This window comes from Podarcis vaucheri (assembly GCF_965113315.1).
Source record: "Podarcis vaucheri genome assembly, chromosome: 17".
Taxonomy (NCBI): Eukaryota; Metazoa; Chordata; class Lepidosauria; order Squamata; family Lacertidae; genus Podarcis; species Podarcis vaucheri.
In genome coordinates, this window is record NC_138755.1 from 5399031 (window position 1) to 5424567 (window position 25537).

At 47.0% G+C, this 25537-nt stretch overlaps 2 protein-coding genes across 7 annotated transcripts in view; one reads left to right on the plus strand and one right to left on the minus strand.

The window, feature by feature from the left end:
• Positions 1-8658, plus strand: LOC309522295 (non-structural maintenance of chromosomes element 3 homolog). Of its 2 annotated transcripts, none has more exons than XM_082205550.1 (11): positions 1-112; positions 1863-1921; positions 3373-3483; positions 3884-3947; positions 4288-4367; positions 4922-5013; positions 5928-6007; positions 6091-6136; positions 6283-6345; positions 7243-7357; positions 8135-8658. In XM_082205550.1, the coding sequence occupies exons 1-11, from the start codon at positions 16-18 to the stop codon at positions 8213-8215; spliced, it is 888 nt and encodes a 295-aa protein (XP_082061676.1). In that variant the 5' UTR covers positions 1-15; the 3' UTR covers positions 8216-8658. The 2 variants fall into 2 exon arrangements, with proteins under 2 accessions (XP_082061676.1, XP_082061677.1); XM_082205551.1 differs by lacking the exon at positions 1-112 and adding an exon at positions 591-614.
• PFKFB1 (6-phosphofructo-2-kinase/fructose-2,6-biphosphatase 1) overlaps positions 8546-25537 on the minus strand; it is a 22966-nt gene continuing 5974 nt past the window's right edge. For 2 of the 5 annotated variants that reach the window (XM_082205477.1, XM_082205476.1), the window contains exons 2-15: positions 24537-24662; positions 24317-24413; positions 21769-21835; positions 21611-21685; positions 19418-19474; positions 18920-19041; positions 16731-16938; positions 14164-14310; positions 13566-13670; positions 13195-13324; positions 12813-12875; positions 10592-10656; positions 10149-10286; positions 8546-9078 (exon numbers count right to left, since the gene is read on the minus strand). In XM_082205477.1, coding sequence (XP_082061603.1) covers positions 9019-9078; positions 10149-10286; positions 10592-10656; positions 12813-12875; positions 13195-13324; positions 13566-13670; positions 14164-14310; positions 16731-16938; positions 18920-19041; positions 19418-19474; positions 21611-21685; positions 21769-21835; positions 24317-24413; positions 24537-24662 — 1460 coding nt within the window. In that variant the 3' untranslated portion in view covers positions 8546-9018. Of the gene's footprint in view, positions 9079-10148; positions 10287-10591; positions 10657-12812; positions 12876-13194; positions 13325-13565; positions 13671-14163; positions 14311-16730; positions 16939-18919; positions 19042-19417; positions 19475-21610; positions 21686-21768; positions 21836-24316; positions 24414-24536; positions 24663-25210; positions 25371-25537 lie in introns of those variants that run through there. The other 3 variants (XM_082205475.1, XM_082205479.1, XM_082205478.1) reach the window with 3 other exon arrangements.

The window sequence follows — 25537 nt, forward strand, 5'->3', positions numbered from 1 at the left end:
GTCTGACCCCATGCAATGCAGGAATCTCAGCTAAGGCAACCATGCCAGAGGACCACCCAATCTCTTCAGCTGCAAAGAAGCGGCCCATTCACTCTTTCGCAAGCAAATACAAGTGAGTCTTGCAGCACCTAACGAATTTATTATGGCAGACATTGTCGACTGAGCCGGCCTTCCCCCACCCCCAACGCCGCCTTCGTGACTCTTTTCCTCCCCGCCGGCCAGCAGCCCCGCTTCGACGCCTGCCTCAGAAACAAACTGAGGAGAAAATGGCGGGAACGAAGCGGCCGCTGGAACCGAGGCGACGACCAGGAGGCCAAGGCCGCGGAGGGAAGCGTTGCTAAGCAACAGCCGACAGAAGACGGAGGCGCCTGCGCACTGGGAAGCCGGGGGGGGGTCGGCAAGCGGCTCGGCGCGCGCATGCTCAGAAGTGCCGAGAGGGCGGGCCTCGCGCGGTGCCGCGCAGTTGCCGGCGAGTCGCGGAGGAGGCGAGTCGTGGTGGTTGGTGCTCCGGCGGCGTTAGGGGTTTCCTCGGCGAGAGGACCCGGCTTGGGCTCCGCCCCCCGCCCGTCTTCTACGCCGGCGTGAGTTGTACCTGTTGGATTGCTGCCTGTTGGGTTGCTGACTCTTTTGCGGGCGGTGAAGGATGCTGGCAGTCTTAGATATGGGGCGCAGCAGGCTTTCCAGAAGCAGGCGGGTTGCTTTTCTTATTATTTCCGGAAATGTCGTAGTCGCCGCTTTTCCTAAGAAGCCTAACCTGTTGAGCTAATAATAATAATAATAATAATAATAATAATAATAATAATTTATTATTTATACCCCGCCCATCTGGCTGGGTTTCCCCAGCCACTCTGGGCGGCTTCCAAAAGAATATTAAAATACTATAATACATCAAACATTAAAAGCTTCCCGAAACAGGGCTGCCTTCAGATGTCTTCTAAAAGCCTGGTAGTTGTTGTTCTCTTTGACTTCTGGTGGGAGGGTGTTCCACAGGGCAGGTGCCACCACCGAGAAGGCCCTCTGCCTGGTTCCCTGTAACTTGGCTTCTCGCAGTGAGGGAACCGCCAGAAGGCCCTCAGCGCTGGACCTCAGTGTCCGGGCACAACGATGGGGGTGGAGACGCTCCTTCAGGTATACAGGACCGAGGCCGTTTAGGGCTTTAAAGGTCAGCACCAACACTTTGAATTGTGCTCGGAAACGTACTGGGAGCCAATGTAGGTCTTTCAAGACAGGTGTTATATGGTCTCGGCGGCCGCCCCCAGTCACCAGTCTAGCTGCCGCGTTCTGGATTAGTTGTAGTTTCCGGGTCACCTTCAAAGGTAGCCCCACGTAGAGCGCATTGCAGTAATCCAAGCGGGAGACAACCAGAGCATGCACCACTCTGGCGAGACAGTCTGCAGGCAGATAGGGTCTCAGCCTGCGTACCAGATGGAGCTGGTAGACAGCTGCCCTGGATACAGAATTGACCTGTGCCTCCATGGACAGCTGTGAGTCCAAAATGACTCCCAGGCTACATACCTGGTCCTGCAGGGACACAGTTACCCCATTCAGGACCAGGGAATCCTCCACACCTGCCCGCCTCCTGTCCCCCCAAAACAGTACTTCTGTCTTGTCAGGATTCAACCTCAATCTGCCTGTTGCATGATTTATAAAGGCTCAATGAGCCCTGCTTTGCTCTGGGGAGTTGGCAGCGTGTGTTTTGGGGGAGTGGCAGTTTCTGAAGTGGGGAACTGGCAGATGTAGCCCTGGACCCCGAGGTTCTACTGGAGTCGGGAGGGGACATGTGCTGGCTTCGTTCTTGAGTGACAAAGGTAAGGGAGACAAGAATACACCTGACATAACTTTCTCTTCCTCTTTCCCACAAGCTCTTGTCGGAGAGATGTCCCACAGCAAACGTAGCAGCAAGGGTGCCGGCCCTTCTCAGGTACTGCACATGGACTGACTTCTTGATTTATTAATATGTTGTAATGTATAGCTTATACAGTGGGGCCTCGCAAGACGAAATTAATTCGTTCCGCAAGTTTTTTCTTCTTGCGAGTTTTTCATCTTGCGGAGCACGGTTTCGCATAGGAATGCATTGAAAATCAATCAATGTGTTCCTATGGAGACCATCCGGGGACAGAGGGGAAGCGCCGCACGCCTTCCCCTCTGTCCCCAGACCTGTTTAAAGCAAGGGAAGGGGCAGCGGGGAGAATCGCTTCTCCCCGTTGCTGCCCCTTGGTTCAAAAGGGGTCCGGGGAGAGAGGGGAAGGCGCGTGCGCCTTCCCCTCTGTCCCTGGAGATTGCGGGGCTGGCAACGGGGAGAAGCGATCTTCTCCCCGCCGCCCCTTGCTTCAAAAGAGGTCCGGGGACAGGGGCGAAGACACGCTGCGCTTCCCCGCTATCCCCGGAGCTTGCGGGGCAAGCTTCGTTTTGCGAAGCAAGCCCATAGGGAAATGCGTCTTGCGAAGCGCTAAGAAAACGAAAAACTCCTTCGTCTAGCGAGTTTTTCGTCTTCCGAGGCGTTCGTCTTGCGGGGTACCACTGTACTGCCAAACAAAACTAGATGCAGCCCCCCCTTCCCTCAAACTAAACAGTGGCTTGTAAAAACACCAATCTGCATAAAAATTCAATCAAAAGGTCACAAAGATAAGAATGAAAAGAAGATAATTCACCAGCTGCAACGCATAAGTGGTAAAAGATAGCCCTAAGCCACCAACATCACCTGCTTTGGGTAGGTAGCAGAGTCCAGATTTCATACCTGGCTGGTTGCAAATCTCCATATGGTAGAGACAGGTGTCTAAGACATGTATACAGTAATATCTCCGCGAACGTCCGCCTTGTCTAGCGTCTTTTCCGGTGAACGTCCATGGCAAACCCGGAAGTACTGGAACGGGTTACTTCCGGGTTTGCTGCTTCACGCATGTACAGAAGCACAAGCCGCTCCACGCGTGTGCGGACGCGGCACTTTGCCCTGCATCCTTTTTGGCTGGCGGCTGGGGCTCCAGTACATTTATGCAGTTCAGATATGATGGGTGGCATTTGCGTGTTGCACTTGAGTTTTACAGAACTTGCTGAAACCTTAAATGTTCAGCTATATATATGAAAGGTTGTAGCTTTTCAACAGAGAAATGTAATCCAATTAATAGTACACTCCAATGCACGTTTACTTAGAAATAAGTTCCGTTGGGTTCAGAGGGTCTTACAGTCAAATAAATGTGCATAGGATTGTAGTCTTGGTAAGAAATTGCTCAGAGAATGTCAAGCATGTTTATCTCTACATGTGGCTAGCACGAGATCAGAGCTGACATCTCCAGAGATGACAGGCCTGTGTGAATCCCACAGCTGGATCCCAAAGCCTTTTTTTTAAAAAACGAATCCTCTTTCCTTACCCAGGCACAGCACACGGGTTCAGATGATGAAGAAGGCACACTGAGTCTAACGATGACACCCAGCCAGCTGCGGCATAAGTTGGAGCGACACCCACGGCATCAAGTGGAACTCAAAGTAAAGGAGCCTCTGCTGCAATTGCTTATGCTTCTTTGGGGCCTCACCGTCATGATTGGCTATAGCCAGAGCTATGTCCATTCAGTTGAAAAAAAGTGCTAGTAAAAATAGAGTTTTGTGACTTGTGTAAACTATGTACAGATTGGCATGGTCTTCCTTGTTTTGTTAGCTGTCGCAGATGTAAGACACTGAAACCCTCCCTGGCAACCATTGAAAATCTTATTCAGCCACGGTTCTGGGTTCTGAGATTGTCTACACACTTTTCAACCAGATTTGCAGTCATAATTCTAGAATTTTTTTTAAATGAAGGCTGAAATTCTCAGGTAACTGAATTCTGTGCCCACAGCATTGCAGCATAGACATAGACCCACCAACTGCCTATGTTGTATTCTCCCTACAGGCACAAGAGCTCGTGCAGTTTTTTCTGTTCAAAGACCAAAAGAAGATCCCAGTTAAAAGGGCAGGTAAGAAGAGGACCAAATTGCTTTCGTGCCAGAGATACCCAAATTCTGTTTTCAGGGTGAGATTAAGCAAATTTGTATTGGCACTTCTGTGCTTCTAGAACTACCAGACGTCCTGCCTAGGTCTCCTTGGTTCCCAACCCCTTATGAGTTATTGTGCACATATTTCCAAGTTCTGAAAGCTTTTCTTCAGTCAAGTATATATCTTTCTAGTTGCTCTTCATATTTTTTTTTTAGTTCAGATTTTTTTTTCAATGGAATTTTGCTTTGTATGTTTGTGTGGTTTTTTTAAAAATACAATGTAAGAAGACCTGGTCAACAAACCTATCTGTCTCCTTTATAGATGTTCTGAAACATGTTATCAAAGACTATAAAGATATCTTTCCTGTGATCATCAGACGTGCCAATGGGATCTTTCAGCTGGTGAGGGAGGAATCCATTATTGGTTTGGGCAGAAGTGTGCGACTCCATCCATTTTGCTTTATTTGTGGATTCTCATAAGGCCAGCCTCTCAAAGCAGGACTGCAGAGAAGATTTCTGCAGTGTCTAGTGAGGCCAAAGCAGTGGCTCTGAAGCTGAAATCGTTTGATAGACCATTAAAAAGCTAGGAGCATAGCAGTTTTTTGTCCTTGAGGTCAGGTTGACTGATGTGCTATGGCTTGACATGAATATAGGGAGAGAAGAAATGGCAATTTTTTGCATAAATTGTAGAGATTGCTTGAATGTGTTTATCTACTCTTAGGCCTTTAGTATAGTGTGGAAAATCCAGACCCACAATTAAGGATGCTTCAAGTCAGATATCCTTACTCAGCAATTCAAATTCTGAGCAATACAATTTATGCCAGGGATAGAACTGATTCTTTTCTCAATATCTAGTTGTGATTTCTATCTTCCTTAAATGGGATTGTAATAGTGGAAGAGAAAATTGGCCTTTTACACTCTGGTCTGAATGTATTTATCTTTTTCTGCTTTGTCAGGTATTTGGAATGGAGTTGGTGGAACTTGACTCCAGAAATCCCACATACATCTTGATCAATAGATTGCCACCACAGGAACAGAGCTTGGAAGAGTAAGCAGAAGAGGGAAGAGTGTGTGTTCTGGTTCTCTTTTGACAGTCCCAGCTGAAACGGAAATGAAATGAAACCCTCTCTCTCTCTTTCCCCCGCTTTGGTGCTTATCATCCTGTTCTTTTATTATTCAGAGAGACGTTAAGGTTCTACCAGAAGGAAGCACAAGACCAACTCTACCAACTACCATATGATCCCTGACCTAGAATGTTAATTTCCTCTTCCTTTTTTAAAAGAGCCAGTTTAGGTTCACCCTGCCCAACAAGGAACTAATTCCAGTTAATGTTAGCCCCTTTGGAAACAATTTTTTTCAGCATTCAGAATGTTACAGGCTGCTGTGCTGATGTGTAAAATATACTTAAGACTAAGGAAACATGAAAGCGCGCGTGCACACACACAGAGAGAGCTAGAGTGGAATATGAAATGTTTATTTTTCCCAACTGTGATGATTAGGCTTACAGGTCCCCCAAAGTTTAAAGAGTAAGAAATACATGTAGGAGGATCAACTTTGAATATGACCTAGAAATTGTGTGAAGTTCTACCCCAAAATGAACTTAATTTACATTCAGTTCACCTGGCAATTAAGGTACTATGCTTTCAGATATAATTCAGATATTTTTAAAAAACAACTTATTCAGTGATCTTTGTTAAACTATTACAAGCGCTGCATTTGACTAAGGCGAGATGAAGTGGTTCTGAACACACAAAAAGGAAGTGTTGGTGTGTGATTCTTTGATCCCAGGCCAGCACTATTCCTTCCTCGCAGCATGCATTTTAGCCAGGGCATCAGAACTATCAGTTCCTGAAGTTAAAAGCATTTGGTTGAGTTTGTTTGTTTCTTGCTTTATAACCCAAGCTTCAGTTAAAACACCAAATCCAGTGTTGGGAGACTGAATCTCTTTCTCTTTTTTTGCAGCGATGACATCATCTGCAAGATGGGGCTCCTCCTGGCCATTCTCAGCCTGATCTTCATGAAGGGCAATGTGGCTAAAGAATGTGAGTTGCACTCCATTCAGTTCATCTGACTTCTTTGGTAGCCTCAGTTGCAAACTCTCATCTCTTGCGTTCTCTCCATCCAGCTGCGGTTTGGGAGCTGCTGAAGAGGCTGCGAATTGACAGCCTTAGGTATGATTGTCCAGGGGTAGCCATCTGAATCATAGACCCAACCCCTTCAGTGGGTGGAATTATGTTCGGGAATTGGGGAAGCAAATAACTCCTTGCTCCTCTGATACTATGTACCCTGACAAAATCCCACTCTCTAACCATTCCAGGGGAAGATGCAAGGCATTTGGTGATGTGAAGAAGCTCGTGACAGAGGAATTTGTCAAGCAAAAGTGAGTCGGGAATTGCAAATCTTTCTACATTTTTAGTAGAGAAGAGAAATGTGTTGTACTGGTTTAAAAGTGTTAGGAGACTTGAATCCAGAACTCATTGTTTTGTTTCTAGTGCCTAAAATGGGGTGGGAGACCAAGACCAGATATGTCCTTTAGAGAAGGGAATTATGATTAGAATACTATATAGGTTATTAAGGGGATCTTTCTCTTCACCCTCCTCCAGGAACCAAAAGTATCTGATTCCCTTACCTAGGCAGAAACAAAACACGATCTGTGCTCTGAAGTAGTGATGTATGGCTAAATTCCTTGAATCTGGACAGGGTTCTAACAGTGGTTCATTGCATTTGTTCCTTGTACGCAAATGTGTGGGATTGAAATCTTGTGTGCACAGAGCACATTCATGGCAGAAAATGTAGCTTGACTGTTTATAATGTCCAGCTGAGTTTACATGCCCTGGGAGACGTCAGACAACTCTCAACTGGAGTACAGATACTTCAGCTTTTAGCCTTTCAATTCTCCTGTGTCTTTGTCCATGGAGTTTTCTTGGCAGGGATACTGGAGTGGCTTGCCGGTTCCTGCTCCAGGTGGATCATGTTTGGTCAAAACTCTCCACTATGACCTGTCCATCTTGGGCGGCCCTGCACGGCATAGCTCATAGTTTCTCTGAGTTATTCAAGCCCCTTTGCCACGGCAAGGCAGTGATCCATGAAGGGGTACAAACATGAGTCTGACCAAACTGAGGGAGGCAGTGGAAGACAGGAGTGCCTGGCGTGCTCTGGTCCATGGGTCACGAAGAGTCGGACACGACTAAACGACTAAACAACAATTCTCCTGTGTGTGGGATGGCTTTTTCCTACAAAGGATTGTATCAGTGATCATGCAATTCTCACTTTCTAGGTACCTGGAATATACTCGCCTCCCACACACTGATCCACCTGAGTTTGAGTTCAGATGGGGACCACGTGCTGCTAGAGAAACTTCCAAGAAGGAGGTGTTACAGTTTGTTGCTAAGGTACTAGTCACCTGCTATAAGGCATGACCAGTCGAATTTTTCCATTGAGAGACTCTGTTGCCTACAGAGTTTGCCCATGTGGCTGTACCAAAAGATCTCAGCCAAATCTGTACTTGCAGTAAAAGTCTACCCAGCATTAAGAATAAATGGCCCAGACTCTGGGACTGGAATAAATGAAAGAAATGTTCCCCTGTTTGTACATCCTGCATGTTTTATCCTAGACCATCCTTTTCTGATTTTTTAAATTTTAAATATTTATGAAGCAGAGAAATGGAGAAAAGGGAAAAAAAATAAAGGTTGTGAATACTATATGTGGATTATGAGGGTATAGGGGCAAACACTTAACTGCAGGGGACTGGCCATTGTTAGCTTTCCTCAGTTGATCACTCTCAACTTCTGAGCTTTTCCTAGACATCTTTCAAATGTATTCAGGCTCTTCTCTGCAGTCATAGGGGAGAGCAACTTGCTTGCAACACATGATACTGGAATGTTAGCTCTTGTGCAGTTTCACAGATCCTATACTGCTTTTTTAAGAGGTGCAGCCTGATTCTGGTTCGTCTGCATAGAATTCCTCCTTTCTCTCCGCACCCCCAAATTATGTTGGCAGCATCTGAGCAGGCAGAAAAGGTTCTGATTTCTTGTATAGCTTTCTATTCTGTTCTTAGAATGTGGCTTATATTGGAGATATGTAATTGAAAATTAATAAAAAATATTTGCAAAAAAATAATAATTCTGTTTTTTCCTAACTGTGTCCATCTGATTCCCTCCCCCAATCAGATACAGAAAAGGGACCCAAAATCCTGGATGAGCCATTACCAGGAGGCTGAAATAGAGGCCAATGCTGCAAGAAGAAAATAGCTGTTACGGCGTTGGATTACAGGGAGTCCTTGGAACCCCAAGTGGAAGTGGGTCTGCAGCCTTCCATGAGTACAGCTGGGAGAAGTGCTTTGAGGTTCATTTTATAGGGCTTGGCTCCATATAAAGCACTCTGTGCAGCTTGGTAGGTTTCTTCCAAATGGAGGAAAGATTCCGTAATACACTTGGGACACTTAATCCTTTAGTCCGATAAGATTTATCCATAAAGAACATGTCTGATTGATGGTTAAGTTCAACGTCTTTGTGATAATTTTTTAAAAAAATTTTGTATGGTTTTATATTGGTCAGGAGAATATGGATCAGAGGTAAAAGTTATACTCAGATATAGAATATTTCTTTATTTAACTGCCTCTGTGAAATGGATAACACACATTGTAAAGAGTGTTTTTTTCATTAAAACAAAATAAAAATATAGGGCACATCCAGTCGGAGCAAATGTTTTTATATCCTATTGAAAATGTAAGCACGTGCTAAACTGTCTCAAAATGAAAACAACAGGGCTTAAAATCCAGGCCTATCTTCATCCCATCCCCACCCACCCCATTGTTTGTTTACAGCCTTTTTCTTTCTTAGTGAACAGTCTCTGCCAGGGCCTCACACATCCTATGGCAGGCAATCCTAGACCACAAATTGCTATTCAAGAGGCCCACTCACTCATAAGGCAGTGTGCAGGCAAAATGGTCCAGAACTCCTGCACCCACCACTATTTCTCTGGGTGGCACTGTATTGCCTGGATGAGTGCCAGCAGAATGGAAGGTAGGATTCTCTTAATATAAGCAGCATGGTTAATAATGGTCTGGCACTGTGCCTAGTGCTTCCTCAGGATTTCTTGCTACATCCACATTCTGCAGAAAGAGAAAGGAAAAGAAGTGCAAGATGGTTGAACGGTGGCTTAAATTAGAAAACAAAGTTAGGGGGGAACTGAACACCCCATCCGCCCCCAATTAAACTAGCGTGGTGAAATGGTTCCATTAGAATTGGAGCTGGAATGTCTGCACTGCACTCCTCTGTTCTGCCACCTCTATTTTATCATTTCTTCTAATGTGGACCAATATTTGGCAAGACCATTGCACCGCTACACCTTGCAAATATGATTTTCTTGTGTAATGTGAATTGACCAGCACAATGCAGCCTTGTCTTTAAGGTATTGCCATAATAATCTGCTCCCATCTCCCAGTATAGGCTTGCCATACGTTGGGAAAATTCCTGACACGTCCTGGTTTTTGGGTGTAAATAGGGTGTGGCGGGGGGGGGGTTTGCACAATCAGCATAATGTCAGGGAAAACCCAGATGTATGGCAATGCAATGGCAAAAGCAGCGGAAACAGCTCCAGAAGCTTAACATCACTATTTTGGGGGGATGTTTCCCCAAAAAAGCTCAACAATTTTTGGATCTTCCTAAAAACTTTGCAGGTGTCAGGAATTTTTTGAAATATGGCAACCCTATCCCAGTAGCTATGAAGGGGAAATAATTTGCTTGGAAAACTACCCACACCTAATTAACCAGGTTAGCAAAAGAACTTGGATTTACAGCAAGTGAAGCCAATTAAGGTCTGTGGAGGGATAGTATTAGGTTAGTGAGCCGGATAGGGTAGAGCAAGACGATCGGGAGCCTGGGGGCAGTGTGTGTGCCCTGTGTCCAGGGGCAGGGCCAGCCACCTGCGGGGGCTTTGAGGAGTCTGCCTGCCTCCTCCCACTCAGCCGCCCTACAGCTGAGGAGGAGGCAGGCAGGCCATTTGGGGCAGCGCAAAGCCTGCGGACACCCAAGACACCGCGTCACTCCCAAGAGAAACACATGGCTCAGGCGCAGTGAGTGCCGCCCAGCATTTTGTCACCCCCCTCAGTGGTGACACACAGGGCAGCCCACCCCCACCGCACCTCCCTTCCTCCACCCCTGAGGGTAGGGGAGTCTTTACCTGAGGCCCAAACAGGCAAGGGGGAGGGGACCGCCCCAGATCACTCCAGCTGGGTCGTTTGGTTGGCTGAGGGCTGGCCATTGGCACAGTGTGGTGGTGCCGGTACAAGGGGGCCTGGCTAGCTTTGTAGGAAAGATGCTGGGAGTGGGGGTGGGAAGATAAGAGGAAAATATTACAGAGGGACAAATATGAGTATGAACAAGGTGGTCTTTCCTGTTGGAGGATCCCCATGGAGTGATGTCAGCAGGTAGGACTAAGTGGTGCAGCTGGCGAGCAAAGCTCTCGGTTCTCAACAGCATCACCTGGAGACAAGCTTTATAGCAAGCCACTGCTATGTGGAATTCTTCCAATTGCATGCAAGGTCTTTCAACAGACCCTTTCCAGAGGATCCAACTAGATCCTTGGTTAGGGATATTTCTCAATGTGGCAGGGTTCCCGCTTACCTGTGGCCGTTCCCGGTGTGTATTCACAGCCTCAATGTTGAGGAAAATCGATTCCACCTCGCAACCTGTCCCAAATAACAACCCTACAATTACTGAATATTGATGGATGTACCCAGCATTTACCAGGCCACCTGTGCCTTTTTCAGCTCATGTGCATTTTGCAGTTAAAGGATGGGCTGGGACAAGCTTCTTTAGAGCCAGTGTGGTGTAGTGGTTAAGAGCGGTAGTCTTGTAATCTGGTGAACTGGGTTCAATTCCCTGCTCCTCCACGTGCAGCTGCTGGGTGACCTTGGGCCAGTCACACTTCTCTGAAGTCTCTCAGCCCCACTCACCTCACAGAGTGTTTGTTGTGGGGGAGGAAGGGAAAGGAGAATGAGCCGCTTCGAGACTCCTGAAGGGGAGTGATAAAGCGGGATATCAAATCAAAACTCTTCTTCTTGTCTGAGGGAATAGTTAATTGTCCTAGTTGGAAACTGGGAGACTGACTTAGGCAGGACTAAAGGGAAGACCTTGGCAGCTCAAAGAGCATTCTGAGCTGGCGAACAGCACGGCAGTGAAGCTGTCTTGGACACCCATCGTGGCAGTTGTTGGTGGAGCTCTTGCTGGGTGTTTTTTTTTTTTTTTACCCCTCTTCTTTTACCAGGCCTAGGCTGTTACCCTAGGAGAGTATAGCTGGGAGAGAGTCATCTGGGTGGTTTTTTAAAACAACACTTCATTATTTTTAATAGTGCCTGCAAAACTAAGAAGCCTTTCCTGAAGATTTAGATTAAAGTAACAACAGACAAATAGTGAAGAGGAGCAATAGGGCGTTCATGGTTTAAAGTTGGCTTGCAAATTCTGGCTTCTTTGTAAGTCCATTGGCCTAATCCAGCAGCCTCTTCTTATGTTCTTATAAGAAATGTCAAGCTGTGGTTAGCTGGCTTTATTGTCACGTGGAGGGAAGAGTTCAAGCAGCAGCAAAGGAGCTCATATGCATCTGGGCTTATTAGGCAAGCATTTGATTACTTGAAAACAGCCAGTATGTTTGCTTTTAATCTTCCACGGCTACAGCGAGAGAGGGAACGTACTGGAAGTGGGGCTAAGTAAATTCTCGACAGTTTTGGAATGACATGCTTTAAAGGGAGTAGGGAGGAAGATTTCCAGACAGAAGTACTGTTTTTGGGAGGCAGGAGGCGGGCAGGTATGGCGGACTCCCTGGTCCTGAGTGGGGTAACTGTGCCCCTGAAGGACCAGGTGTGCAGCCTGGGAGTCATTTTGGACTCACAGCTGTCCATGGAGGCACAGGTCAAATCTGTATCCAGGGCAGCTGTTTACCAGCTCCATCTGGTACGTAGGCTGAGACCCTATCTGCCTGCGGACTGTCTCTCCAGAGTGGTGCATGCTCTAGTTATCTCCCGCTTAGACTACTGCAATGCGCTCTACGTGGGGCTACCTTTGAAGGTGACCTGGAAACTACAACTAATCCAGAATGCGGCAGCTAGACTGGTGACTGGGAGCGGCTGCCAAGACCATATAACACCAGTCTTGAAAGACCTACATTGGTTCCCAGTACGTTTCTGAGCACAATTCAAAGTGTTGGTGCTGACCTTTAAAGCCCTAAACGGCCTCGGTCCAGTATATCTGAAGGAGCGTCTCCACCCCCATCGTTCTGCCCGGACACTGAGGTCCAGCTCCGAGGGCCTTCTGGCGGTTCCCTCACTGCGAGAGGCCAAGTTACAGGGAACCAGGCAGAGGGCCTTCTCGGTAGTGGCGCCCGCCCTGTGGAACGCCCTCCCATCAGATGTCAAAGCGATAAACAACTACCTGACATTCAGAAGACATCTGAAGGCAGCCCTGTTCAGGGAAGTTTTTAATATGTGACATTTTAGTGTGTTTTTCATCTTTGTTGGAAGCCGCCCAGAGTGGCTGGGGAAACCCAGCCAGATGGGCGGGGTACAAATAAATTATTATTATTATTATTATTATTATTATTATTATTATTATTATTATTCCAAAGCACAAAAGATTTTGACAGGTGGATGGAATTTGGCTTGCAACTTAGGTCCTAATAGGGATCTTGCCCATGAAGCCGAAAAAGTTCCCCAGTCCCAAATGTTTTTTGGGGGTAAGGTATCTCCCAGCTCTTTCTTAAAGCAAATAACCAGGACTTCTGAAACCCCCCAGCAGGCCTCCTGCTTAAGGAAGGGGGTATTGAGTTGTTCTCCTAGATTCAGACACTCACCATAGGCCACAGGTGTGAGCTTGAGAACGGTGTGCAGCGGGCACTTGAGGTAAGGCAGCTCCTCTGGATGGAGAGAGAACAGCAAATGAGACAAAGAGGAGCACTGAGCAGGGATCCAGCCCCCTTACTCAGTCTGTGGAGGGTGGTGGGGAGAGGAAAACAACAGTTAGCCTCACTAGTGAATACTCCAAATATCAGATTGCAAGAGAGAAAAGCCATCATTTTCTGGCAGTGGGTGCTATGAGGAGGAAATGCTATTTATGGGAGAATGCCCCACCCTCTGCAGGAGACCGTAGGGACTTGGGCTCAAAACTGCTGCCATACACATGATGCTAGATTTGGGAGGGGGAGCTTGCAAATGCAGAACAGGGTACTCTGGTACCTGCACTCTTGTCCAAGAAGTAGGCAAGCAGGCAGCGCATGACCGCTTGATGGCAGATAACCAGCACGTTCTCTTGTCTCTCCAACTCCATTATGACAGGCTCCAAGCGCTGCACCAGATCCTCGTAAGACTGGGTGGATGTAAGCATTAGGTTATCCAGAGATGCCCTTAGTCGACCTGGCTTTGGTCCTAAGGCCCTCCCTCCCTCCCTCCCTCGAGGAGTTTCGTAACTCTCTTCCTTGGTAGGCTGCATGCTTCCTCTTCCCAACCAGCTCTTCCCATTGGGAGCCCGAGGTCCCACAGGTCAGTTCCCATGCGTGTGATGTGCTAAGTATGCTCAGCCCCCAGATGCCCCACTGGGCATTCCTTACCTCTCCCTTAGGATAGCGGTACCGATATTTGTCCTGGTCTCGTAGGGCAAACTCTTCTGGGAAGTGGTCCTGGATCTCTTCGTAGGTCATCTCCTCACAGACACCCTGGGGGCGAAATGAAGCTGGGATATCTGAATTCAGCCTACATTCTTGGCATAAAACAGGAAGTAGCATATACGCTGAAGGAAGGAGCTGGGATGTCTAGACTAGCTTTCTGGGGAGAAAGTGTGGTGTGGTTAAGAGCGGTAGACTCATAATCTGGTGAACCGGGTTTGCTTCCCCGCTCCTCCACCTGCAGCTGCTGGGTGACCTTGGGCCAGTCACCCTTCTCTGAAGTCTCTCAGCCTCACTCACCTCACAGAGTGTTGGGGGAGGAAGGGAAAGGAGATTGTTAGCCGGTTTGAGACTCCTCAAGGTAGTGATAAAGCTGGATATCAAATCCGAACTCTTCTTTTAATAAGGGATTTTGGAACAGGAAGCCATGCCTCCTAGTAGCAGGCAGGGCTGGTGGATTAGGAATAGAGAAGTGCGAGACCCTAGTTCCTAGTTCCCCCACTGTGGGAAGAAGGGATTGTGCTCATTTCCTGTTGGTCCTCACCGCGTCGATCTCGTTCAGGGCTTTCCACTGCTCGTAGGGCACATGCAGCGCCTCTGCCGTCTGGATTGTGCGCTTCATGTGGCTCGTCCATACTTTGAGGTCACGGATGCACTGGGAGCGGATGAAGCCAGCCAAGGCACAGGCGTACTGGCAGGCAGAGAGACAGAACAAGACAGAAGGTGAGGAGAAGCGCTGAGGGACAGAGGTTTGCTGGGAGGCAAGAGATTCTCAGACCTCTTTGGTGTGTGAATTTCTCCCAAAGTTGAGGGCAAGACACTGCAAGAACAAACACACTTCTTTCTGCTATAACATCTTTATGCGCCCCCTTGCCCAGGTTGTCCGGAGCTTTGGGCTGGGTTGTCACCCATATGCTGATGACACTCAGCTCTATCTGCTGATGGATGGCCACACCGACTCGGCCCCAAACACACTGACCAGATGCTTGGAAGCTGTGGCTGGATGGTTTCGTGGGAGCCGATTGAAACTAAATCCTTCGAAGACAGAGGTCCTCTGGCTGGGACAGGATGGTATGGGGATGAAGGACCAACTCCTTTCTCTTGCGGGGGCCCAGTTAGTGCCATTGCGTTCCGTTAAGAGTTTGGGTGTAATCCTTGACGCCTCCCTTTCCACGGAGGCGCAAGTTACAGCAACAGCCAAGGCGACATTTTTCCACCTTCGCCGCATCAAGCAGTTGGTCCCTTACCTTTCCCACCCCGACCTGGCCACAGTGATCCATGCAACGGTCACCTCCAGGCTTGACTACTGTAATTTGCTCTACGTGGGGCTGCCCTTGAAGCTGTCCCAGAAACTCCAGCGGGTGCAGATTGCTGCAGTGAGGCTCCTCACGGGGTCTCTGCCATGGGAGCATATTCACCCAGTACTTTTCAAGCTGCACTGGCTCCCGGTGGAGTACAGGGTCAGGATCAAGCTGCTGGTCTTGACCTTAAAGCCCTTCATGTCCTAGGACCCTCGTACCTACAGGACCGCCTCTCCTGGTATGCCCCACAGAGGACCTTAAAGTCCATAAATAGCAACACCCTAGAGGTCCCGGGCCCTAAAGAAGTTAGATTAGCCTCAACCAGAGCTAGGGCCTTTTCAACACTGGCTCCGGCCTGGTGGAATGCTCTGTCTCATAAGACCAGGGCCCTGCGGGATCTGATTTCTTTCTGCAGGGCCTGTAATACAGAGTTGTTCCGCCTGGCCTTTGGCTTAGAATCAGTTTGATTCCCTCCCCTTCTTTCTTTTTCCTTTCTCCTCCTGTGAAGAGGCTGCATCTTAATGCTTTAATGTATTTTAATCTTGTTTTTTAAATTGTATTTTAATCAAATTGTTTTTATTATTGGTTGTTAGCCGCCCTGAGCTCGGTCTTGGCTAGGGAGGGGGGGGGTATAAATAAAATTTATTATTATTATTATTATTATTATTATTATTATTATTATTATTATTATGGCAATGAGGAATCTATGCTGTCCATTCTCCGAGGGAAAGTGGTGGCAATTGCATCTGATGTGAACAACATCATCTTGGAGCTTAAAGACAGGTTTTTGTTAAAGCAGTCATGTAAACACTTCATGTTAAAAATATTAACGGGAGACTGCTCATCAAGAATAACTTTGTTGGAGCTGTAACTGTGGAAACAACCAAACAAACCTTGGATGCAAATATGTCTGGGAAATATGACAGCCTTTATGTGAGGGGTTGTATCCAATGAAGTTGTCCTGTTTGTGCAAGGACTTTCGCTTGTGCAAAAGAACCTTCGCTCCATCGCCACCCCCTGTGCATCCTGCCATCTGTTCTGGTGCTTCCGCCAGCCCTCCAGAGCATCTTATGTTGGCGGTGGGGAAGAGGGAGAGCAAGTTCTGTGAAAGTCCTTGCTTTGTTGAATGCAACTCTGTGCTTTTCCATGAAGCCCGTTGATTGTTAGCATTTTACTTATTCCACTTGTGAATCACTTCCCATAAAAAGTGATCTAAACATCAATAATAAAAAGCATACTTGAAAATTATTTCAAGGTCAATATAGATGCAGACTGGGATCGTCACCGTCACCATCCTTCACTCAAAAGGCTTATTGGGAAAGGAAGGTCTTTAGTGGGCACAGAAAGTATCATAGGAATTAGGGTTGCCATATTTCAAAAAGCAAAAACCAGAACACCACCAAAGTTGTTGAACTTTTTCTTTTACAAAAATGCCAAAAAACCCACGATTTTTCGATTGACTTGCCTGAGATCCAGGACAGAGTGCTGCCTTTCAGAAATTCCCTCAGACGTCAATTCAGCCTTTGAAATCCTGTTAATGTCTGGGAAAATCTGGACATATGGCAGCCCTAATGCCACGAGTAATGGGATATATGCCATTTCTTACTGCTTTACCCAGATAGGATTCTACTAGCTTTCCCAGTTTAGTTTGGGGGAAGCTGAAAACGGACCCGTCAACAAGGAGAAATCAACAGGGAAGGTTATTCCGAAATAGAAGTGACAGTGCTTCCGTCCTTCTTTAAACACAGGAATTCACAGTAAGAAAAACCTGTTTTTTGCCTTTTGATTGGCGGGTAGGGTTCTGCTGTACCTGTGTGCCGCGCTCAGACAGTCCAGAGTCGCCCCCAATGCGGCCCCGCAGGTTGAGCTCGCTCTCCCCATGCCGACTGAGGTAGATGGAGCGGGGCGTCACGTGGATATTCATCAGGTAATAGACTGTGCGGCTCTGTACATGGTCCTGAACCCGGTTCACCAGGTACCGACTGCCAACGTTGAAGATTTTGATGTAGGACAGGGACCTGTGGATGTTGAGTGGGAGAGGGTGAGATTAGAAGCCCTTGCACAGTCCGTGTGAGACTCCCTGGGGAATTCTGCGCTGCTCATTCGCTGCGTAATAAACTTACGGAATTTTATACTACAGAATAATAATGAGTAGCTTACACAACACAAATGACTATTAGCCATGATAGTAATAATAGTAGTAATAGTAGTAGTAGTAGTAGTAACAACAACAACAACAACAACAACAACATTTTATTTATATCCTGCCCTCCCCAGCCAAAGCCGGGCTCAGAGTGGCTAAGAACAATAAAAGTAACACAGCATTATAAAATCAATTAATTCTAAAATCAATTCAGAATCAAATTAATGGCAACCATTGGGCTAGAGTTCTGTGAGGATTACCAAAGGACTGTGCCTTGGCCAAAGGCCTGGTGGAACAGCTCTGTCTTGCAGGCCCTGCGGAAAGATGTCAAGTCCTACTCTCTTGTGACAGAGCTTTCCACCAGATCGGGGCCACAGCCGAAAAAGCCCTGGCTTTGGTTGAGGCCAGCCTAACCTCCCTGTGTCCCGGGATCTCCAAGATGTTTCTATTTGAAGACCATAAGGTCCTCGGTGGGACAAACCAGGAGAGGCGGTTCCGTAGGTACGAGGGCCTAGAGCCAAAGATCTTCTCTGTGTACAGCAGCAGATCTGTGAATACAAAGTGCTGGGAACAGCAAAAGGCAACTGATGACATGCTCTGTCTATGAATTCCCTGAGGAAACTTGGGGAGCAAATTCAGTACTAAACTTTGGTGTATGAGATAGTCAAGAACCAGTAAGAAAGCGGGGTGATGGTTGCACGCTTCCCTGCAGTCTGGTATGAGGAAAGGTAGTATAAACATGTTTTAAAACAGAGTAAATAGGTCCATAAATGGCTATAATCATGGCAGCTTAGTAGAGCCTCCATGGGCCAGGCAGTGTACTTCTTGAGAACCAAATGCTGCGGGAAAACAGGCGAAGTCCATCTGAACCCAGCAAGGCAGTTCTCATATTACATTTTTACTTTTAATGGAAGGCCCAGAGTTATTTTCAACCTTTTGTACACCCCCAGGAGTGGCTTGCTGCTGATGCTGTTTATAGATGGTTGAAATCCTCTTTGATGCAAATTCAGACTCTCAGCAAATTTGGTACAGTGGTAATAATAATAATAATAATAATAATTTATTATTTATACCCCGCCCATCTGGCTGGGTTTCCCCAGCCACTCTGGGCGGCTTCCAAAAGAATATTAAAATACTGTGATACATCAAACATTAAAAGTTTCCCTAAACAGGGCTGCCTTCAGATGTCTTCTAAAAGTCTGGTAGTTGTTGTTCTCTTTGACATCTGGTGGGAGGGCGTTCCACAGGGAGGGTGCCACTACCGAGAAGGCCCTCTGCCTGGTTCCCTCGGGTTAAGAACTTAATTCGTTCTGGAGGTCCGTTCTTAACCTGAAACTGTTCTTAACCCGAGGTACCACTTTAGCTAATGGGGCCTCCTGCTGCCTCCGCGCCGCTGCTGCGCAATTTCTGGCGGCAAGAGCCAGTGTGGTGTAGTGGTTAAGAGCCGTGGACTCGTAATCTGGTGAACTGGGTTCGCGTCTCCGCTCCTCCACATGCAGCTGCTGGGTGACCTTGGGCTAGTCACACTTCTCTGAAGTCTCTCAGCCCCACTCACCTCACAGAGTGTTTGTTGTGGGGCAGGAAGGGAAAGGAGATTGTTAGCCGCTTTGAGACTCCTGAAGGGGAGTGAAAGGCGGGATATCAAATCCAAACTCTTCTTCTTCTTCTTTCTGTTCTTATCCTGAAGCAAAATTCTTAACTGAGGTACTGTTTCTGGGTTAGTGGAGTCTGTAACCTGAAGCATCTGTAACCTGAAGCATCTGTAACCCGAGGTACCAGTATATATGGAATACACACAGCGTTCCCTCCCCTTTGCAAGGCAGACCTTGCAAGCAGTGGCAGAACTGCCTTCTCACCTGTCCAAGTCGTCATCTAGTGGCTGGTAGGTTTTCTGGTAGCACTCAATCCGCTTGAGAAAATCCTCCACCACTTCATCTCGGTTGCAGTCCTTATAGTCAGGGCTGGTCAGCTTCACTTGCTGTGGGTGATGTGAGGAGGCAAAACAACAAGGCAAGGCAAGTGTGGAGAAAGGGACACGGACACACACACAACCAGTCAGGCTGAATCCATATTGGTGTAAGCTTAAGAAAAATGATGGTGTTGATCCTCTCCTGCCAGCAGGATAGCTGGAAAAGGATGCTAGGTTTGGGATGCTGCGCTTCATTGAAGGCAGGGCTCACAAGCATTTTCAGTGCCAGAGAAATTCATTTCAGCTCACATTTTCATGTGAACCTATCTAGTCACCATTCTGCAACCCATGCTTGCACTGGAATATTGGTGCCCTTGGGACATTCACACTTCTCTAAGCGTTGCCACAAAGGCTGATCTGGTGCAAAAGAGAAGAGAGGTCTTACCTTGATATTCTCCTGGATGATATCAGGGTCATCGCAGATAGATTCAATGAAGAAGACCTGTAGTGACAGAGTGATCGGTCATGGCAGGAGAACGTATGTGGTAGGCAAGCAGCTGCCATCAGAACAGTATTCTTTGGGTGGCTGGAGCCAGATGGTTACTTCCTCCTTCCCCAGAGAATATGAAGGAGTACAGAGTGGAAGGGTTGCTACTGGTGAGCAAATTTTACAGGCTTTTGTGGTGCTTTTAAAAAGTCTTCAAAATCTATTTGGCCAGAGATGACAGTGCAAAGTAAGAAAGTACAAATATACCCAGGAAACAAAATCTCTATCGTATTTATTTCAAATATTGAGGGGTGGAGACCATGTCTCCCATTTTCATTAACACATGCTGAGGTTTCAACACAAATGTTGGTTTGGGTGCAGAGTTGTATTTATAAGGATCTTAGGTTTTGACTTTTATGCTTGCAGATGTCTCATTGTGGTTGTAGCAATATGCTCTTCATTGTGCAAATAGCATCGTAATTTTGGGGGGATACCTGTTATCTCTTCCTTTTCCCCATACTGCTCTCTAACCAAGGGCAATGCTTGGTACTTAAGGGTACTTATGTTATGTTACTGGCATAACATAAATTCACATGTGCTAATTTATATGAATAGATGTCTCCAGGAAAGTAAGTGTGTGCCTGGGGTCTCACCAGAACCGCACTTTCTAATTTTCCCAGCTGCCGTGTGTGTGTGTGTGTGTGTGTGTGTGTGTGTGTGTAAAATGTGGCAGGAGATCTGGAGCCCACTGAAAAAGACTCCCGTTGTCCGCTAACAGTGAATGAGCAAAGGTATGCCCATCAAGCAAACCCTTAGTTTTCATAGTTCATTCTGTATAAATTTTGTATAAATTCATTCTGATAGAAAAATACAATTAAAAAAACATGTTTACAACTGTTTAAAAACCTCTACAACAATTAAAGCCCAATAAAACACCCATAATAAATTTAAGAACAGATGTAACCAAATTATGTATCCAGATAGACCTGCTGAAACAGAAAAGCTTTCAGCAGATGTCTAAAATGGAACAGTGATGGTGCCTGCCTGATATCAACAGGCGGGGAGTTCCAAAGTGCTGTGCCACCACCTTAAAGAAGGGGTCAGCAAACTTTTTCAGCAGGGGGCCGGTCCACTGTCCCTCAGGCCTTGTGGGGGGCCGGACTATATTTTGGGGAAAAAATAAAAAATGAATGAATTCCTATGAAGAAGAAGAGAAGAGTTTGGATTTGATATCCCGCCTTTCACTCCCTTTAAGGAGTCTCAAAGCGGCTAACATTCTCCTTTCCCTTCCTCCCCCACAACAAACACTCTGTGAGGTGAGTGGGGCTGAGAGACTTCAAAGAAGTGTGACTGGCCCAGGTCACCCAGCAGCTGCATGTGGAGGAGCAGGGAAGCGAACCCGGTTCACCAGATTACGAGTCTACCACTCTTAACCACTCCACCACACTGGCTCCCAAATAACCCAGAGATGCATTTTAAATAAAAGCACACATTCTACTCATGAATAATAATAATAATAATAATAATAATAATTTATTATTTGTACCCCGCCCATCTGGCTGGGTTTCCCCAGCCACTCTGGGCGGCTTCCACAAAGACCAAAAATAAACACCAGGCAGGCCCCACAAATAACCCAGAGATGCGTTTTAAATAAAAGGACACATTCTACTCATGTAAGAACACGCTGGACCGTCCGCGGGCCAGATTAAGAAGGCAATTGGGCTGGATCCGGCCCCCGGGCCTTAGTTTGCCTGCCCATGCCTTAAAGCAGATATGTCCAACAGGTAGATCGTGATCTACTGGTAGATCACTGGATGTCTGTGGTACATCACTGCTAGATCACTGTCTCCCCCCAAAGAAGCTTAACAAGTTTGGTTCCCCTTTTTTGCCCTGCACCCCCCAAAAACGGGTCTTTCCTCGTCTCTAAAAAGAGCTCAACATCTTTGATCTGAACCGCCCAAAAGGGGGTAGATCACTGCCAGTCTTTAACTCTGTGAGTAGATCACAGTCTCTTGGGAGTTCGCCACCCCTGCCTTAAAGGAATACTCCTAAATGGAGAATTTAGAACCCGAATTCCCTTCACACACAACTTTTGGCACAGGGGACTCTGACTAACTCCTCTGCCTACGGGCTGCTCACTTGACTGCTTACTTTGTAGCCGTTCTCCTTGGCAAACTGCAGGATGAGGGTCCGCCGTTCCCGCGTGGTGTTGGTGGCATCAAAAACCTGTGCAAGGGAAGAGCGAGGCGGTGGAACAAGGGTGCAATCTAATGAACTCTTAAGAGGGATACAGGCTTTTGCCTCCTTACCGCAACTTGTCCCTCTTCCACACTCAGATAGGTTTGGACGTCCCGAAGAGCGGCTAATGCACACTGTCTGTTGGCGAATATGAGGAGAAGTGAAAACCCACCTCCAGGCTTGTGCAACAATAACCAAACCTTTCGTTTTTATACGGCGCTTCAGAGCATTCAAAGCACAGTCCTCATGACACCCTTGCAAGGTGAGTCAGTATTATGGGGAGCAAAGGGTGGCCTGCTCAAGTGCAGAGCTGGGGAACCGATGGTCCTCCAAATGTATCGTATTTTTCCGTCTATAAGACACCCCCATTTATAAGATAAGATAATACTTTATTCGCATTAGCCAATGGCCATAGCAACAGTAAAACATTACAGTACAGTCATACCTCGGGATAAATACGCTTCAGGCTGAGTGCTTTTGGGTTGCGGTCCGCAGCGACCTGGAAGTAACGGAGCGCGTTACTTCCGCGTTTCACTGCTCGCGCATGCGCAGGTGCTCAAAATGACATCACGCGCATGCATGGAAGCGGCGAAACGCAACCCGTGTACCCGCGCTATCGCATCTTACGTTCTGTTTGGGATGCAAATGGGGCTCTGGAATAGATTCCGTTTGCATCCCAAGGTACCACTGTGTATGCAGAAATGGGAATTTGATATAAGAGCACAATTTAAAGTCCTGAATCAGCCGTCACTTAGTGGCCCTTATTCTGATTGCCTATGAACCTAGCAACCTTTGCTGTTATCTGCTCATTTTGATCTGATAGAAGAAAGCACATTGTGGCAGTGGTTGAGCGCCCTGGGATGGTTAGTACGACGCCTCCTATTTTGGGGGACTCAGATTTAAGAAAATGGGGGGAAGATGTATATGTGTATAAGACGCCTCCTAATTTTTGACATTATTTTTTAGGGGGAAAACCTAGTCTTATACACGGAAAAATACGGTAACTGGACTACAACACCCATCATGCCTGACCATGTTGGCTGGAGCTGATGGGAGTTGGAGTACAAACATCAGGGCCGCCACACGTCCCCCACCTCTGACCTAGCGTGTTCACAGTGAAAGCGAAACCTCGATATGGAGGGACTTCCTGTGTAAGAAGTTGCAGTTTAGACATTCCATTTCACTAGCTCTCTGCCATTATTTACATTTATTCAATTTAATGCATGTTTGGGGCCGATGCGAATTGTAGTGAAAGATGGCTAGATAAGCCCTGGTAGGGGGAGGCTGTCCTGTACTCAGCCCTCCAGCGGGGGCTCTGAACTGGCTCAGATGGTCCTTGCCTCCTCCTTGCTTTCATTTCACCTGGAGATTTGACGCTGAGTCTTATCTTCAGCCTAGCCTTGTGGAATTTTTTATTTTAATTTTAAACTTGGCTCTTTCAATTGTTGATTCTTGTTACTCACATCTGCAGCATAGCTTCGGGCAACAGCTTCAAGGTTATGGGGAAAAGTTGGGCATGTTTCTCTCTGACATTGAAAAACACTGTTTGAAAGGATTATCTAGGAATGTGGCAGACAGGGGGAGGGTATTAAAAAAAAACACACCAAAGTCTGCTGCTGGCGTTTGACACTGAAATGCTTCTAGTTTGTAACTTGGCAGCAGCGAGAAGTCTTGCTGGCCAGGTTGAAAGGCAAATGTAAGCTCTGGGATCCTTGGAGTCTGAGCTGTGGTGATCTGCTACATACAGCACCCTGGCCACTACATGAGGGGTGAGGAGCCTGTGGCCCTGCAGTAATCCCATGGGCATTGAACCAGGTGCCAAAGTCCTGCTGGAAAATGAAGTCAGCATCCCCATAAAGCTTGTCTGTGGAAGGAGCATGAAGTGCTCCAAAATCTCCTGTCATCAGCTGGTGTTGGTCCACTGTGCTTCCAGGGTCAACACAGCTGTCTACCAGGAGATTTTGGAGCACTTCGTGCTTCCTTCCGCAAACGAGCTTTATGGGGATGCTGACTTCATTTTCCAGCAGGACTTTGGCACCTGCCCACACTGCCAAAAGTACCAAAACCTGATTCAATGCCCATGGAATTACTGTGATTGATTGGCCAGCAAACTCGCCTGACCTGAACCCCATAGAGAATCTATGGGACATTCCAAAGAGAAAGATGAGAGACAGGAGACCGAGCAATGCAGAAGAGCTGATGGCTGCTATTGAAGCATCCTGGTCTTCCATAACACCTCAGCAGTGCCACAGGCTGATGGCATTCATGCCACACCGCATTGAGGCAGTAATTGATGCAAAAGGGGCCCAAACCAAGTACTGAGTACATATGCATGCTTCTATTTCTCAGAGGTCCAATATTGCTCTATTTGCAGTCCTTGTTTTGCTGATTTCATTTAATATTCTAATTTTCTGAGATTGTTAATTTGGGGTTTTCATCAGCTGTACGCCATGATCATCACAATTATAACAAATAAAGGCTTGACATATCTCGCTTTGCATGTCATGAGTCTATCTCATATATTAGTTTCACCTTTTAAGTTGAATTACTGAAATAAACGAACTTTTCCATGATATTCTAATTTTCCGAGTTTCACCTGTAGATGGGAGAATTCCTCACCTCCGGATCTGCATGGCCTCTTCATTGTCTGGTCTGAAAAACTCGTAATTCTTGTAGGTCTGGACGGCTTCACGGCGATACTGCCCAACGTTGAACACTGGGGAGATGAAGACCAGGATGGGCTGGGTCTCTTCAAGGAGTCCCCTTGCCCCAGCAGTGTGGCTTCCCCCTCTGATCTAAGCTTCCACCCACCCTGAACAAACCCCTTCCCCACCATTACCTTTAGTGGGGGTCCCGATCCAGTTGAGGTAGCGGGTGAGTTTTTTGGAGATGTAGGTTTTTCCTCGAGCGGGCAAACCCACCATGATCACCATGGTTGGTGAATTGGTGAACTGTGGCACGGAGGCTGTAGAGAGAGGCAGAAAGAGGAACTGATGTGCTATGTGATGAAGCCAGAGAGCGCCCGCAAAACCTCGGGAGCTGCCAAAGCTTCAGTACCCTACCTTAAACTTTTGCATCTTTTTCTACACTACTGTAGTTATAGTCCCTGAATTCTAGCATTCCTAGAACCACCAGCGACCTTTGAGCAAAAAAAGACGACAAGGGAAGCCTTATGCCATAGGCAGTTGTTTTATCCAAAGAATCTTGGGAACCATATTTCATCCTGACCAGAGGCACAATTCTCAGCACCCTTAGCAAACTACAGTTCCCATGATTCAAGTCATGTGCTTTAAAGGTGTGGTGTGTACACAGCCAGGGTCCCTTCTTCACCAGAAGTTGGGCTGAGGTCAGCCCGTTTGTTAAATACAAATATTGCCCCGTCTACATTTCCCTCAAGTTAAAAGGCTGTTCCTCGATCAAGCTAATTCCTCCGGCCTGGTGCTGAATAAAATAGACCCTGGCCTTCTTCGGGGAGAAAGAACCCACATCGGAGCAGAACAGAGCCCAACTCACATCCCCTGCGTTGCTGCAGGCGTTTGCTGGTGCGGGGAATCCATACTTTCTGCAAAGGCGTCTGAGTCAGCTCGCCAAACGCTCCAGACATCCTGCTGATCGCCTACTTGTTCTCCAAAACTGGACTGTCTGGCTCTTGCCGGAGACTCCAGATTACTGATTGTCATGTGTGTGTTTGTGTATGCAAGCGAAATAGGTTCAGTGTAGGACAGTTTGGCCATTGAACTCCCACCGCTGTGTACACTACAGATAACTTGGAGATAACGTCCGACCAAGCTCACTTTACTATTGGGGAGAAAGTTCCTTGCTGTTCTTAACATTTGCTAG